General features: G+C 61.9%; 1 protein-coding gene across 1 annotated transcript in view; it reads right to left on the bottom strand.

Annotated features, from left to right (window-relative positions):
• The window catches only part of LOC122488360 (SCO-spondin-like), a 56,504-nt gene that overhangs the window by 37,319 nt on the left and 3,637 nt on the right, over positions 1-15,548 (bottom strand). Inside the window, exons 4-37 of the mRNA XM_043589655.1 lie at positions 15,193-15,275; positions 14,899-15,078; positions 14,400-14,644; positions 14,201-14,300; positions 13,105-13,263; positions 12,939-13,018; positions 12,302-12,458; positions 11,906-12,073; positions 11,463-11,703; positions 11,016-11,160; positions 10,011-10,128; positions 9,750-9,925; positions 9,440-9,667; positions 9,071-9,236; positions 8,607-8,841; positions 7,666-7,855; positions 7,429-7,523; positions 6,983-7,239; positions 6,531-6,665; positions 5,705-5,901; positions 5,447-5,574; positions 5,250-5,359; positions 4,777-4,926; positions 4,542-4,635; positions 4,278-4,447; positions 3,832-4,065; positions 3,402-3,623; positions 2,755-2,991; positions 1,847-1,938; positions 1,518-1,749; positions 1,228-1,380; positions 992-1,132; positions 706-888; positions 449-599 (exon numbers count right to left, since the gene is read on the bottom strand). Coding sequence (XP_043445590.1) covers positions 449-599; positions 706-888; positions 992-1,132; positions 1,228-1,380; positions 1,518-1,749; positions 1,847-1,938; positions 2,755-2,991; positions 3,402-3,623; positions 3,832-4,065; positions 4,278-4,447; positions 4,542-4,635; positions 4,777-4,926; positions 5,250-5,359; positions 5,447-5,574; positions 5,705-5,901; positions 6,531-6,665; positions 6,983-7,239; positions 7,429-7,523; positions 7,666-7,855; positions 8,607-8,841; positions 9,071-9,236; positions 9,440-9,667; positions 9,750-9,925; positions 10,011-10,128; positions 11,016-11,160; positions 11,463-11,703; positions 11,906-12,073; positions 12,302-12,458; positions 12,939-13,018; positions 13,105-13,263; positions 14,201-14,300; positions 14,400-14,644; positions 14,899-15,078; positions 15,193-15,275 — 5,652 coding nt within the window. The remainder of the gene's footprint in view (positions 1-448; positions 600-705; positions 889-991; positions 1,133-1,227; positions 1,381-1,517; positions 1,750-1,846; positions 1,939-2,754; positions 2,992-3,401; positions 3,624-3,831; positions 4,066-4,277; positions 4,448-4,541; positions 4,636-4,776; positions 4,927-5,249; positions 5,360-5,446; positions 5,575-5,704; positions 5,902-6,530; positions 6,666-6,982; positions 7,240-7,428; positions 7,524-7,665; positions 7,856-8,606; positions 8,842-9,070; positions 9,237-9,439; positions 9,668-9,749; positions 9,926-10,010; positions 10,129-11,015; positions 11,161-11,462; positions 11,704-11,905; positions 12,074-12,301; positions 12,459-12,938; positions 13,019-13,104; positions 13,264-14,200; positions 14,301-14,399; positions 14,645-14,898; positions 15,079-15,192; positions 15,276-15,548) is intronic.

Genomic DNA, 15,548 nt, shown 5'->3' with positions numbered 1-15,548 from the left:
AGCCCTGCACCCCAGAAACTGCAACTGGCCCAAGAAAGGGGTGTGGAAGCAATCTGTGCCAAGACCCTAGCCAGTGGAGCCCATTTCAGAGGGGGCGTGGTGGGCAGATCTGGCTCACCCCCTCAGTACCTCCCTTCAGTGACCTTCAGAGGCACAGGGTGCAAACCAGAGGACCCATACTTGCCCCTAGACTTGTGGGCTCCCTATACCCCTCTTTTGGACCTTGAGAACCTAAAACCGATGCAGAAGAAGACCAGATATTCCCCCAAAGAGGCGCTGGGAATCCTGGTGTTTAGACTAATAGGGCTCAGAGTAGGAGAGGTTCCTCATTTGGAGTCCATGGTACCTGTGGAAGTATCTCAAGAAAGGGCACACCAGCAGCTTCCTACCTGGGCGCTGGAGGTGAGAGGTAAAGGTCTCTGTGGGTCCCTGGGGTGGGTGCAAGTACCTGCGGGCCTTGCGGTGGATGCCCCGGCACTGGCGACCTTGGCCCGAGAGGCGGGGGTTGTTGGGGCTCCGGAAGGACCACTGGATGCTCTGGCTCCCGCAGGGGCCCAGGCACTCAGCCCAGGGGGACCAGGATGACCAGCCACAGTTCACTGCGGGAGAACCAAGACTCAGGGGTCAGAGGAGGGCTGGGTGCCCAGCTGGGTAGTCTGGGAGGGGACAAGGACCCCTTGGGAAGGGTCAAGGGTGGGGCCTCACCAGCACAATCTGGATCGGGCCGACAGCGTTGGGGCCGCCCATCCTGGCAGATGCACAGCTGGCAGCTGGCTTTGATGCGCTGCCCAGGCCAGTAGTGGGTGCCATCCACCAGGCAGGGGCACTGCCGGGGCCACACACACTGCCCCTCACTGCCCAGCACCTGTCCGGCAGGGCACCAGCAGCCTAGAGAAGGCCCAGGGTGAGGCTTCCCTGCAGAGCGCTCAGCTCCACAGACACACCGGCCACAACCTGGGCCCAGAGCCGCCCCCCCGCCCCCCGCCCTTACCTGGGCTGCTGCAGGGCTGGTCAGCCGAGCACACAGCCCGACCAGAGACTTCATCGCAAGTCAGAGGACAGGGAGCACAGGGCCAGTACACCAGATGCCCAGAGCAGGTGGCATTGAGGCAGCCATCCCGAGGGCAGGGCCCTGAGAGAAAAATCAGAACCACGGTTCGGAACGGTGGGTCGGTCCCCCGCAGAAACAAGCCACCTCCCAGCCGTGCCCTCTTTCCTCGCACTCACTGGTCTGGTGGTTGGTGTGAGAGCCCCCAGGCAGCGTGGCGCAGGTCCGGCCCCCATTCTGGGGTGGGTGACACTGCCGCTGCCGGGTCATGGTGCCCGTGCATGGCTCGGAGCACGGGGACCAGGGAGACCAAGAGGTCCATTCACCATCCACTGTGAGGAGAAGGGGCAGGACAAGTGGGAGGAGGGGAGTATGAGGCCAGTCTGAGAGCCCCGTGATCTTCCTCTCCCTTGCTCTCTCTGGGCCGCCGCCCACCCCCTGGCCCTCCTGGGTACCCCAGGCCCCTCACCGGGACAGGCGGCCGTGAAGCAGGCCTGAGTCTGGTGCTCAGGGCCTGGGCAGTGCTGCAGCACAGGGAGACTAGGTGGGGAGCAGCGGCGGCTCCGGGCCTGCACCCCAGGCCCACACGTCCTGCTGCATGGCCCCCACGGGTCCCAGGGGCTCCAGGCCCCACAGCCCTGCTCTTCTGGGGAAGGCCCTGCCGTCCCTGCCAATTCACAGTCAGGCTGCCCGTCACACACCTGGGGAGGGAACAGGATCAAAGTTCCTTTCAAGTCAGGTGGCACAATGGCTCTGCCTGTGCCACCCCCTTCCTCCCTCCCTCCTTCCCTCTCTCACCAGCTGGAAACCGATGCACAGGCCATCAGGGCAGGAGTATTCCGGGCAGGGAACCCTTGTCCCGTTGGGGCCTCCTGGGGCTGTCATCCCCTCTGAGGGGAAGAGAAGAGAAAACAGTAAGACGAGAACTCCCCCCAACCCCGACCAGCCTTGGCCTTCATCAGGGGAACCGTGTCCATACCGCAGCCCAGCTCATCCTCGCCCTGGGAACAGTCAGAGATCCCATCACAGAGCTGCTCGGGGCTCAGGCACAGCTGGGGAGCCAAACCACAGGAGAAGAGGCCACCGCAGGGGGGCAGCTGGGTGGAGCCTGTGGGCACCCAGAGAGTGTCCTGTTGGGCTCCTGCCCCTCCCACCCTCTCTCTGCAGAGGGGTTGGCAGGGGGAGCCAAGGGCACCGGAAGGGGAGGGCAAGGAGAAGGCTGAGCCTACACGGAACCTGAACCTGGCTCAAAGACACCTTGGGAGGCGTCCGGAAGGGGCAGAGGGACCTGGGGAGGCACTGGAGCCGGTGGACAGCTGCCCCCTCCTCCCAGGGTGAGGTGGCCAGGACAGGAAGGGCTGACATGCAGGGGCACAAAGGGAACTCCCAGGTCTGGTGGGGTGGAGCTGGAGGGGTAGCCCTCCAAACAGGCCCACTCCCCACGCTGCTGAGCCACTGTCCATCCTCTTATCCCTTCTGGTCCAAATGCGGGCAAAGACAAAAGCCTCTTTCTTCTTTCCCCTGGGGGGGGGGGAGGGGAGGGGAGGGCAAAGTCTTCAAAGAGAATTTGGGGAAAAAGATCAAAGGACACTCTGAGGTCGCAGCCCCAAGTCGCTCCCTAGCCTGCAACCCACCGCAGGGGGGGGGGGGGGAGGGGGGGGGCGTGGTGGGAGAAGACACGGCCCCGAGGCGGCCCAGGCTCTCACCGCAGGCCTCTGGGCTCTCGTCCGAGCCGTCGGGGCAGTGCGGCACGCCATCGCACAGCTGCGCAGGGGACACGCAGTGCGGGCCGCGGGCGCAAGGCACGTGGTGCGGCACGCAGGGCCAGCCGCAGCCGCGCTCGTCGCTGCCGTCGGCGCAGTCCTCCTCGCGGTCGCAGCGCCAGCCCCGCGGGGCACACTCGCCGCTGCCGCACGGAAACTCGAGGGGGCCGCAGGGGGGCGCTGCGGCGGGCACCCGCGCTAGACCCGGCCCCTCCCCCGCCGCCGCCCGCCTCCCGGTGCCCGCCCTTCCCGCCCCCTTCCCGAGCCCGGACTGCCCCCACCTCCCCACGTCCCGTCGCTCCCGCCGTTTGCTCCCCGACTGGTTTCCCAAAACCTCTCCTCTCGTCCAGGCATTCCACTGACCACCCCAACCACCTCACCTCAGCGGTTGGGGGCCTGGGGGCATGTCCGCAAGTAAGATCTGGACTCTTCCAGTCCCTCTTAAACCCCCTTCCCTTTGTGCATTCTGGTGTCTTCAGGAGGCTGCGTCTGTGCCAGCCCCAATGCCTCCTCTGAGGCGCCCTCCCCACTCTTCTTTCCCAGGCCTCAGGACTGCAGTTTTCTTACCCCTTTTCCTCCAGGACACTCACCAGGGCTGGCACTGGCCAGGGGAGTTGGTGCAGTCTCCCCAGAGCCAGCAGAGGGGCCCGGCAAAGTGCCAGTGGGGGGAGTGGGCAGCGAAAGGAAGGGGCAGTGCCCGGGTCCCTCATCGGCTCCATCTGGGCAGTCCCAGGTTCCGTCACACAGCAGGATGGCCCCCACGCAGGTGCCATCGACACAGGACACCTCCCCAGGAGTGCAATTCAGCTGCCCTGCAGCCAGAGAAAGGAGGAGCTGGTCCCAAACGCCGCCCTGTAGTCCCACTGTTTGGGGTGCCCCTGTGCACACATTACAGGTGCCGGCTTCCCAGCAGGAGCCTGAATTGGTGGAGGGGGGGAGGCAGGAAGGTTGGGGCTCACAAGACAAGCCTTGTGGGAGGGGGTGCCTTGTGGACTGGAGTCCAGAGCGGAGACCACCCACCCAGACAGGCCTCCTCATCGGCAGCGTCGGGACAGTCGGGATGTCCGTCACAGAGCAGGGCGGGGGGCAGGCAGCGCCCATCAGCACAGGCCAGCGAGTCGTGGGGGCACGGGCAGCCCTGCTCATCCGTCCCATCTCCACAGTCGTCCCTCCCGTCACAGAGCAGGGCCAGGGGCAGGCAGCGGCCGGAGCTGCAAGACATCTGCCCCTCCCCACAGCCTGGGGTGGCACAGCCTGGCATGGGGCAAGCAGGCAGGGGCCAGATGACAAAGGGTCCTAGAGAAGCCCCTGACCCTGGAAAGACCAGAACAGCCCTGCCCACCAGCCATCGCTGCCAGCGATGTGAGCAGCAGCTCAGGAAGCCGTTCAGTTTCACGTAGGAGACACCCGCACAGTAGGAGAGACCCATCACTCAGTCACTGCCCCCCACAGACGAGGACACTCACCCTCCTCGTCCGAGCCATCGCCACAGTCATCCTGGTTGTCACAAAGCCACCCGTGGGGCACACAGTGCCCACTCTCCTGGCACGGGGCCTCTCCCTCCACACAGCTGGGCACCGGCTCCTCACAGCGGGTCCTGCCACTCCCGCAAAGCCACTGACTTTCCTGGCATGTGCTGAGCACACAGCATCCCGGGATCAGCCACAGCGCTGGGCTTTGGCAACTCAGGGGCATGGGGCTCCCCTGAGCCACCCCCCCTCCACACTCACCAGTTCCCACAGTCCTTCTGCAGCACAGTCCCTGGGGGGAAAAAGCTGCCCCCTGACTCACAGGGGCAGGAAGCTGGTTCTAGGCAGACTCCTCCTGGGATCACAGAGGGTAAGACTGGAGCAAAAGGGGCACAGCGGCCCCTAGTGCCAGCCTTGTCACCCGGGCCTTGTGGCTCTCTTCCCCCTCCCAGGCCCCTCCCCCCCCCCCCCCTCCGCCTCTTCTGACCCTACACACCATGGAGCAGAGTCCCCTCGGGGCAGAAGCAGCCCTCCACGCAGGCAACAGCCTGGCAGTGCCACCCAGGTTCAGGACCATGGTCATGGCAGGTGGGGGGGCATATGGGGCCACAGGCCTCATACACCTGGCCCCCTTCACACTGCAGAGCTGGGTGGAGAAGAGAGAGGCTTGGGTCACTGAGGTGCGACGGCACCAGGATGCAACAAGCAGGCGAGCCAGCCCAAGCGGATACTCATGGAGGGCACGGGGTGCACGGTGTAGACTCTTGCTGAGCCCCTCCCAAGGCCGTTGGCAACATGACAGTTCTACAGGAAAGCAACCTGCCTGTCTGGTTCATCTACGACAGCGTGAACACCACACATATTTGCCCTTGAATGCATGGCTTGCTGGCAGGCCAGGAGGAGCACCCATGAAGGAGCGGAATGGGCGGTGGGATTGGGCATCGGGGACCCAGGGCAGGGCACACTCACGGCAGAGCTCCTGGCTGCGCCAGCGCACAAAGAGCCCATGCCGGGCACACTCATCTGCATACGTGGCAATGGCCGAGCAGAGACACTCACAGTCACCCCCCGAATCACAGCTGTGGAAGGGATTGTTCAGCCCCTGGACCCCCTCCCCACCCCCAACCTACCCATTCCCACCCTGTCCCCAGGCTCGCCCCTCTCACCCGCAGGCATCATGCACACACCGCTCGTAGTGCTGCTGTGGGGGCACCTCTGCATGGCACCGGGCAAAGAGCGACTGCAGCATCACCCCGCAGCGGGCGTGGGCCCAGCTGGCCCGGTGGGCGTTCACCTGCAGGCAGAGCAGGTCCACACCGTGGACCAGCTAGACCCCATCTGCAAGCACCCAGCCTCTGGATCCTCCCCCCTGCAGGTTTCTGTAGCTGCCCCCACTCCCTCCCCCCATTCCCACCCATGCTCACGGTGCAGGGGTGTGGCAGCTCTCCTGGCTCAGGGCAGAGAGGATTCAGGTGCCAGGAGTGGGCAGCCAGCTCAGCTGTGGGTTCCAGGACCCCCTGGCGGCTCCGCAGGTCATTACTGGCATCTCCGTCAAAGTCCCCGCACAGACCAGACACACGGCCCCGGAAGTGCGGAGACAGCTGCACCAGGACCCGGGTGCCTGGGCAGAGGGGGCAGCAGGGGCCAGCATTGTGGAGAAAGAAGACAAGGGTGGCTATTCCGTGGGCCTGTCTGACCATCTGCCCAGGGACCACAACCCAATAAGGGGTGCTCGTGCCCTCTTTTGGGAGGATGATTGGCGATGGTGAGACCTAGATCCGGAGGGCGAGGGCAGAAGCGGGACCAGGGAAATTCTCCAGCGGGCCAGATTCTGGGAGGGATCCAGGCTCCAAGACAGACTGTGACACCACCAGCCCCGGAGGCCTTAGTGACCGGAGACTCAGAGGGCAACCTCGCTGTGCCGACCAGGCAACTCCTTCCCCGGTCAGGGGTTACTCTGGTTTTCCTCGATTTCTCAGTAACAGTTATTTCTAAAATGCCTACTGTTTGGGTTTGGGTGGTGGGATGTTAGGAGATTTATTTTCATTTCTTCTTTCCCAAACTAGGTATTTTCTAAATATTTCTTAGGTGAGGCACTGTTGCTCTTACGTTGAAGAGAAACATAATTTTAAGAGCGCGATTTGGGAACTCCCGCCACTCGTATGGAAGAGAAAGGGTTTAGGGAGAGCCAGCCTTATGACACTAAGGTGGGCATGGGTCAGATGGTTAAGGTTAAGGTTGGGGCCTGACCTCCATCCCAGAACAGGCTGAAGCCCAGGCGGGTGGTGAGTAGCAGGAAGAGACCAGCACGACGCAGGCTCAGCCCAGGGCCCGTGTAGACCTTGGGGAGTGTTATGCTCGCCCCATTCACCATCACTGCTCGGCCTGCGGAGGAAGAGAGGCTTTCAGGCCCTGCCTCGGAGTAGAAGGGCTCCCAGATCCCCAGGAGGCCCTCACCAGCCTGCCGTCCAACCTTTCCTTTTGCTTCTCTAGCTATGAGACCTTGGGCAAGTCTCTGGACCTTAATTTCTTGGAGCCTTCCAGAATTATGTTTCCCACGCAAGAGGAGAGAGGAAAAGCACCAGCCCCACTTCCCTGATGGTAAGCAGTGGGGAACCCCGGGCCTTGGTCACCTGTGCAGAACTGTGATGCCACCCAGCACGCCCCTCCCTGGCCATGCCACCCTTCAATGTTACAGCCACCTCTGAGCATGTGCACAACGGTGCTCTGTAGTTGCACGGTCAGCGCCTTGGTGCAGGTGAGGCCACTGGCCCCACAGGGCAGGTTCTGGGCTGAGACTGTGAACTGGCCGCTGGCCTCTCGCACCAGCAAATATTCACAGGCTCCAGGGAAGGTGAAAGCCAGCCCATCGAATGTCACATAGTGGGGGGCACCCGATGCCTGGCACCATCCACGGCACTGGCGGCTCGTGCAGTGCCACTGCCGACCCTGGCACACACTGTGGGGGGCGGTGGGGAAACAGAGTCATGAAGACACGAAGCCAGAGCTGTATCTAGGGGATGCACCTGGTCCAGGTTCCACGCAACTCCCGACAGACCCTCAGCTTGGGGGAATCCTGGAGAGCTCCCGTTGCCCAGGCCAGTCTGGATATCTCACCCCACCCATCATCCCTGTCCAAGGGGCATACCAGATGTTGCAATCCTCCTGGATGGTGGCGTTGGGCGGGTACCACTGCCCACCGTGACGGCAGGGACAGAGCTCAGGAGGCACACAGCGTTCGTTCTGGGCAGAGGCCGGGGGCAAAGAGGCACCTTGGAGGGCTGCCTGACCCACCGCCCACTGTTTCAGACAGCCAGGGGACTAGGGCAGTGCCATGGTTACAGCAGGCCCCACGGTGCCCCATGCAGCCCCCTCCCAGACTCACCAGCAGCACAGTGCCTGGGGGACAGACACAGCTTCCTGTGCTGTCCGGGGGGCAGGAATGGTTGGCACGCAGGTTGTCACAGGTAAGGAGGCAGGCACCAGGGACATAGACAAGCTCATGGGGGCAGAAGGTCCGCTGGGGGCCACAGCGGTGAGCAGTGCAATTCCAGAGGCCCCTCTCCTGGCAGACACTGCCGAGGTCACGAGGGAGGTAAGAGGCAGGCCCAAGACAGCACTCACCTCCAGGCGCCTGGTCTGACCTGGGAGAATCTCAGGAACCCAGAAGGTCCAAGCCCCTAATGTTGACTCTGGAGACCTGAGCGCCTCACCCCCAAACCCTAGTTACGAGCACAGGAAGTGGGGCTGCCCCCAGCACCAGCCATACCTGGGATGGGCATGGTTACCCTTTCCTGCCCCAGCTCCAATGGGACCATTCTCTGGGCTCTGAGGCTCTTGAAGAACCCCATTCCCAGCCCGGGTAGGAGAGGGATTCTCTAAAGTCTCATCGTCACCCACCAACTCCTGACCACTGGCCTGGACTCCACAGGTCCAGAACTGGCCTTTACTTCTCCCTAATCCTTGGAAGAGCCTCTGAACCAGACTCATCCAGAATTCAGAGATCTGGGTTCTAGTCCGTCATCATTAACAAGCTGTGTGACTCTGCAAGCTGTTTGGCCTTAGTCGAGCCTCAGTTTCCTCATCTGCAAAATGGGAACAATCCTTCCACTTCCTACTTTATTAGGTTATTGTAAGAATTCAGTAAAACTAAATAAGATAATGTACAAGAGTGCTTTATAGGCCAGAAGGGCTATCAATGCTCTGTCGTCCCACGTGTGCATACCGTGCCCTAACCCACGGGGCTACAAGCCCAGCCCCTTTTCTCTAAGCTCTATTTCTTCACCCCCAAGTTCTTTGCTTCCCCCCCAAGACCACTGCCCTCACCAGTGGTTGCAGTCCCTCATGGTGGCACTGCCGGGAGCATAGCGTTGAGTTCCAAGCTGGCAGGAGCACAAGTTGGGGGGCACGCACTCGCCTTCGGGGTCCCATAGCAGCCCTGGGGGGCAGTTACACCCAGCCACACAGCTGCCCAGCTCCCCACAGTCTTCTGGCTCCCCGCAGTTTTGACCACACGCCGGGGCACACTCCTGGTACTCCTGGCCCCCGGGACACAGGACAGCTGGGCACAGAGACACATGCAGGTCAGGGACATAACTGCTGCTGCTCTGCCCACCCTTCTGGAATTCGCACCCCCTATGCCTCTGGAAGAAGGCAAACTCAGCAATGTGCCACGGTCAGAGGCCCTCCTGGGGACCTTCCCTTGTTTCGGAGCTTTTGGATCCTTCTGGGCTACTCCTAGAAGAGGGCTGGGAGGAGCACCCTGGGGCTAGCTGGCTGAGCAGACTCACGGCAGAGTGTCTGGGTCCTCCAGAGAGACGGGACACCCTCCCGGGCACAGCGACGGGCAAAGGCAGCAAGCACAGGACACAGGCAGTCCTTGCCAGGAGCACAGCCACACACGGCTGCCAAGCAGCGCAGGTGGAACAGTTCCCTGTCCACCAGCCCTTGGCACTCCTTGCGGGGAGAGGAGGGAAAAATTGAGCCAGCTCCTCCTCCACAGATTCCCCCATCCCCTCTGGTCCCCACTGCCACCTCCCTGTGCTCGGTAGCCCTGCCCACGGCAGGGAGCCGGGCCCTCCCAGTAGCCCAAGAGGAGAGCAGAGCAGGTACTGACCCCACCTTACAGGTGCAAACAGGAGCACCCCCAATCCGGCTACCTGGAAAGTTGGGCCATGCAGGACGGCACAAGCTGCCTCGGCAAAAACATGGCGCTGAGAGTGGGTGCTGCAGGGGGGAAGTGGGGTGCTGTCTTCTGAGGGGCACCTTCCCTCGCCTGCCACCCGGAACTTGCTAGCAAAGGCTGCAACGCTGGTCTCCACATCGCCAGCGGGTGTCAGGAAGTCATCCTGCTGGTTCCAGGTGAAGGTGCCGCACAGACCCTGCACCTGGGCCACAGGAGTGGGCATGGGACGGTCAAATCGGGCCCGATGTAGCCTTGCCCAGCCACTCACCTGCCCCCTAGCACACCTGGTGGGCATGGCGCGGGTCCAGAGTGATGTAAGCTGCAGGGTCAGACACTCCCCAGAGGACCTGGGCCCCGGGCCAGCGCAGCAGTAGGAAGGTGGAGGAGGCTCGGGAGACACTGAGGCCCTTGGGCCCACTCCATGGCAAGCCCACATCCTGCCCATCCACCAGTACGGCCCCTGGAATAGGGAGCCTGTGAGGGGCTGCCCCTGCAGGGCTGGGCTGATGAGGATTGGGGGTGAGCACATTGCAGGAGGGGGCTACCTGAGTCTCTGAGCTGGATGTGGGTGTCCCCCAGGGAGACAGAGATGGCGTGGAGGCAGCTTCCAGCGTCACAGGCCCCATGCTCCAGCACAATCAGCAGCTGCCCCTTGGAGAAGTCCTGGGGCAGATGTTGAGGAATACGGTGGGGTGGGGGTGGGGGTGGGGAGGATCCGGGGACAGGGTCTGGTCTGCCCCTTTTCCTGTTCCACAGGACACCTACAGCACACACCTGGGGGCAGCTCCCACCCATCACGTGTGCTGACCACCTTCTTGCCAGCCAGACTCTCTGCAAGGTATAGGGCTTAACTCTGGCAAGCGCAGACACTTGTGAGCATCTGTGTGTGTGTGCGTGCGTGCTTGTGCGCGCGGACAGGCATGTGTGTGTATGTAAGTAGGTAGAAATGTGTGTGTGTGTGTGTGTGTGTGTGTGTGTATGCACGCATGTGTGTGTGTCTCCATGTTGGAGCAAGATGCCTCCCCTCTCCCTCCCTGTGGGTATGTGTGCTCTATATGTGTGTCTGTGTGTATACACATGTTAAATCTATGCGTACTTGCATGAGCCCGCGGCATATGTGCACACCTGTTTGTGTCTATGGACCTGAACTTGGTAAGTCACCTAACTATTGGGGGAGGCGTGGAAAGGAAGGAGAACCCATATTTCGTCAGGGGTTGTTTTGCAGGAAAACGCCTGTGATAAGCCCAGCCTGCCCCATTTGTGAGAAAGTACGGTGAGGATAGGTTTTGCTTCGTGCCCCTGGGCTAGGGTGGCAATGACAGAGGAACATTCTCAGGAACCCGAGTAAGGGTGAAGACCGGAAGGGGAGGTTTGGGGGGGGAGGGGGAGGTGTCTGCGGAGAGCCATCCTCCCTCCAGAGTCGGTTCTCTCTCAGCTTTTCCCGGGATGACTCTGTGTTTGTCGTTGATTTATGTGGAGGTTTCCTGACAGTCACCTGCCCCCCACAGCAACCCCACGAGGACTTCTCCCGCAGTTCATCCCCTACCCACCTGCACCAGGCTGGAGCGGCAACCTGGGCTGCCGCGGAAGGAGAAGCTCCGCCCATCGAAGGTGACGTAATGCCCGTCCCCGCCCACCGCGCACTCGGCGGGGCACTGCGCCTGCGCGCAGAGCCAGCGGCCGTCCTGGCACACGCTGTAGGCACACGGGGCGGGGAGCGCGCTCCGATTCAGCTTCACGACCTCCCGCCCCCAACACCGTGGCCCCTCCCCTCCCCCAGCAGCCCCTCTAACTCTCTTAGGTTTGGAGGTCAGCTGGTGGAGGTCGCTGGCTAGGTCTTTAAGCGGGGCCATCAATTATGCCGTGAGAGGTCACCGGTCCCTTGTGAGGGGCCCTCAAGGGGAGGCAGGTTGAAGGACATAGCATGAGGGAGGGCTCCGCGGGGACCACGGCGCTTCCAACCCCAGCCAAAGGGCCAGCGAGGCCCGCGGACCCACCACGGGTTGCAGAGTTGGCGCACTGTGTCCCCAGGGGCGAAGCGCTGGCGCCGGTGGTAGCAGGGGCAGCGGGCCGCAGGGACACAGAGGGCGCCGTCCCAGAAGAGGCCAGGCGGGCACTCGCAGCCGCTCACGCACGCTTCCTGGCAGGGCCCCTCCCCTCCCTCGCCCACTGCCGAGCAGCTGGGCGGGCAGGCCGAGGCGCAGTCAGAATACAGCTGGCCCCCAGGGCACAGGCGCTCTGCGGGCACAGGAGTGGGCTGTGAGGTCCGAGGGCCCCCTCCTCCCACCAGACCCCGCTGGCCACAACCCGAAGACGGGGTGCTCAGGAGGTGGCCCGGCGCTCATGAAACCAGGGCCACAGGGCTGCTGTCAGTTAGTTCCCAATTCCGCAGGGTGGGGAGGCCAGGGCCTATGCAAAGAGGGTCAGCCGCCAGACCTACCGCAGAAGCCTGGCTTCCTCCAGCCCACGTGGATATGGTGCTTGGCACACTCTTGGGCATAGTTGGCCAAAGTGGTGCACACGGCCTCCCGCCGGCTCTCGCGCCCACTGCCTGCTGGGGCCCCAGAACAGTAGGCAAAGAGGCAGGTCTGGTGGTACTCAGCAGGGGGACCTTCAGAGAAAGGACAGGCCCTCACTCAACCAGACTCAGCAGCACTGCCTCCTCCTACTTGGATCATGCCCTGACTTACAACCAAACAGAATGAGCACTAGAAGGGAGCTCTGAGATCATACATACATACAAAGCAATGCCAGGACCAGATTCCCTGTTTGGCACCTCTGTAGCACCTCCTGCTCCCTGCCTCTCTGGTGGTGGTTACCACCCCCACCCCCACCCATACCTGAGCATGGCATTCCCTGAATGGACTCTCCAGCAGCTGGTGGCACACATCCTGGGCTTCAGCCTCCAGCTGGCCAGCCTCCATGCCTGCCTCTGTGCCTCTCACGGGGTCCTCACAGCCCTGGGCCGCTTCCACTGCATCCAGACACCCAGGCTAGAGACCATTGGAGTCAGGTTAATGGGCTGGGGTGAGGGACATTGACCAGGACACCAGGAAAGTGGCTACTACCCTCATGGCTGCTTCAAGTCCCCATTGTCATGGCCACCAGCCCAGACATCCTGAAGCTTTTGGGGGCAACAAAGTTGTAAGCCTGGGTAGGGTGTGGGGGAGTTGCGGTCCCCTCAACCCACAGACAAGAGATTTGATAACCCAAACTGGTCAGTGACCAGGTCACTGAGTGTGTCCCCTGGGCGGTCAGTTCACCCCAATGCCATGGGCAGCACCTTAAATTCCACGGGTCCCAGAGCCTTCCCTGGACCAAGGGATCTGGGAGAGGGCCAGGCCTGGTCCCAGAGAAAAAGCCAGTGATGAAGACAGACAGCAGAGGCTTGAAGATGTCAGAGAAGCCAGGAGTGGGGGGCCAACTGGGGAGCAGGGCAGGGAGCCCAGGCTCCCCGAGGGCTGCAGTCTCACCTCTGAGTCAGGGAGCCTCCAGGAATTCCCAAAGGTGGCAGCTAACACAGCCAGTCTCCCTCCTGGCTCCAGGAAGTCATCTGGGGAAGGGGAGACAGAGTGCTGTGTCTGGGGTCTCCAGTCTCTCCTTCCCTCCTAAACCAGCAACCAAGTCACGCCCACTTACCCTCAGGCCGGCCACTGTAGACCCCACAGAGACCTCGAGTTTGTCCCTGGAGCTCGTAGTCCACAGAAACGGAGACTGAACCGGACCTGTCCAGCTGCACAACGACCCCCAGGCCCCCCGACAACACCAGCCAGTCCCCTTGCCATTGCAGGCTCAGCCCTGGGCAGGAGAAGGAAGGAGTCACACTCCCCACTCTTCCCACCATGACACCAAGGCTCAGACTGCCGGGGAAGGAGAGGAGATGGAATTCTTACAATTCGAGAGAGCTCTGCACTTGACACCCTTTAAAGGAGAAGCGATTGGTTTCCCGTCGAAACTGTCCTTGAGAATTTCATGGACACTATGGACGCCTCACAAGTAAACTACAAAGCTCACGTATGTGCACACACAACTCCACCCACTTCACTTCATGGACTGAAAACCAGGGCAAAAGTTCTGGTGGGACAGAGACCCGTTTAGTAGCTCAAAAGCCCTTCCTCACAGCACTGGTAGAGGGGGGAACTGAGACTCAAAGAGGTTTTTGTTTTTTCTTTTCTGAAGATGTTACTTTAAGTTTATTTTTTCATTGAGAGAGAGAGAGAGAGAGAGAGCGCCCGCGCGAGCAGGGGGAAGGGGCGGAGGGCTATCAGTGCAGAGCCCTATGCAGGGCTCCATCTGTCGGAACCGTGAGATCAAGACCTGAGCCAAGATCAAGAGTTGGACACTTAACCAACTGAGCCACCCAGGCACCCCAAGATTTTATTTTTAAGTAATCTCTACATCCAACATGGGGCTCGAACTCACAACCCTGAGATCAAGAGTCCCATGGCAGCCAGGTACCCCAAGACCCAAAGAGGTTAAGCAGAGGTACTTGCCCCAAGCCACACTGTGAGGGGATGAGTGGGGGTGGCTTGCAGGAGAGGCTTGTGGGAGAGGAGGTCTTGGCCCCTCAGCAGTCTCCCTCATTTCCAAATACTGCCCAACAGTAATGGGGGTGGAGCAGCAGGCTCCCACCCAACTGCCCCTTTTGCTGTCCCCTGCTCTGGGGGATAGGCAGACTGTCCCAGGGGAACAAATGGGGCCCTGGGCAGTCTCCTGCTCCCCACAGCTCCCTTACCCTGGAGCAGCCGAGACTCCCCATCAGGTATCAGCTGCCCATTCACAGAGACATTTTTACCCTGGATCAGCACCTCCTCGGGTCCCATTATTACCCGGGCCTTTGGGGAGACACAGAGCGGAAGAGGTCTTCAGTGGCTCGCCTTCCCCCGTGTCCAGCTCCCTCCCTGTGGTCTTTCCTCCCTCCCTCCCTCCCTCACCAGCTGACAGTGCCCAGGTTGGGGGCAATGCCCCCTGGGCGTGAGGTGGACAGCCCAGGTGGAATCAGCAGCGCCCGCCAGCAGGTAAGTGCAGCGGCCCAGGAAGTGGTAGTGACGCCCGTCAAAGGTTCGGTAGTGGAAGCCTGACCAGGTGGTGCAGGTGGCCGCCGGCTGCTGGCGCTGGCTCCAGAACTGGGCCACGGCCCCCACCAGGGGCTGCAGGGAGGCTGGAGAGGGAGCGCTGCCTGGAGGAGATACACCGACTGTGAGTCTCTGAGTGTGCAGGTAGGAGGGTGAAGGAGGAGGAGGACACGGGGCTTCTCCCAGAGTGGGAGGCAGGTGGAGAGTTCATGGTCCCTCTGGTGGGCCAGGATGGGAGGTGACTCATCTGAGAGCACAGGGGAGTGGGCAGGGGCCCTGCAGGAAGGCCCAGAGCTCCAGAAATCTATGTGGTAGCCCTTGCAGGGGGAGAAAGTGGTTGCCAGGACCGCAGACCCACCTGGGAGGTGTCGGCCAGGGCAGCTGAGGCAGGCCTGGGAGCTGCCATCCCGCCAGCTGTGTCCCCAAGGCCAAGCACAGCACTCCTCCAGGCTTCCCGCAGATGCATTAGCTGAGCCTGGCTGCAGCTGGCACTGCTGCGTGGCAAAGCAGTGGCCCCCAGGGCTGGCTTCTGCAAGGGCTGCGGTGGATAGAGGGAGAGAATGGGGCGGCCCAGACAGTCAGCCTGGGCCCAGCTTCCCTCCCCAGGCAGCCTCCATGAAACCACAGATCTGGGCAAATAGCAGGTGCTTACCCAGAGTGCAGTGTGTGCCCCCCCAGCCTGGGCAGCAAGCCGTCACTGTCCGGTTCCTTGCCGCAGGCCGGGTTTCTGGGGGCCTGGGTCCACCAAGCAGGCAGCAGAGAGAAGATGTTAATTATTCAGCCCAGCCCCTTCCCGGTCCCTGAGAATGGCCTGGGACATTTCATCTGGTCACCTATTCTCTGAGTGGGTGTCTCCTATAATTTCCCTTCCTGGTCTTGATTTCCCCTTGTGCAATGTGAGAGTGCTATTGGGAAGGCAGACTGGAGGGTAGGCACAAGGAGCAGACATCGTACCTCCCTGCTCTGCCTGCTCCCCTCGTGGCCTGTCCCCAGCCCCACACCCTCCAC

This window comes from Prionailurus bengalensis, chromosome A2, assembly GCF_016509475.1.
Source record: "Prionailurus bengalensis isolate Pbe53 chromosome A2, Fcat_Pben_1.1_paternal_pri, whole genome shotgun sequence".
Taxonomy (NCBI): Eukaryota; Metazoa; Chordata; class Mammalia; order Carnivora; family Felidae; genus Prionailurus; species Prionailurus bengalensis.
The sequence above is the reverse complement of the archived record's forward strand: the minus strand, read 5'-3'. Positions and strand labels throughout refer to the sequence as shown.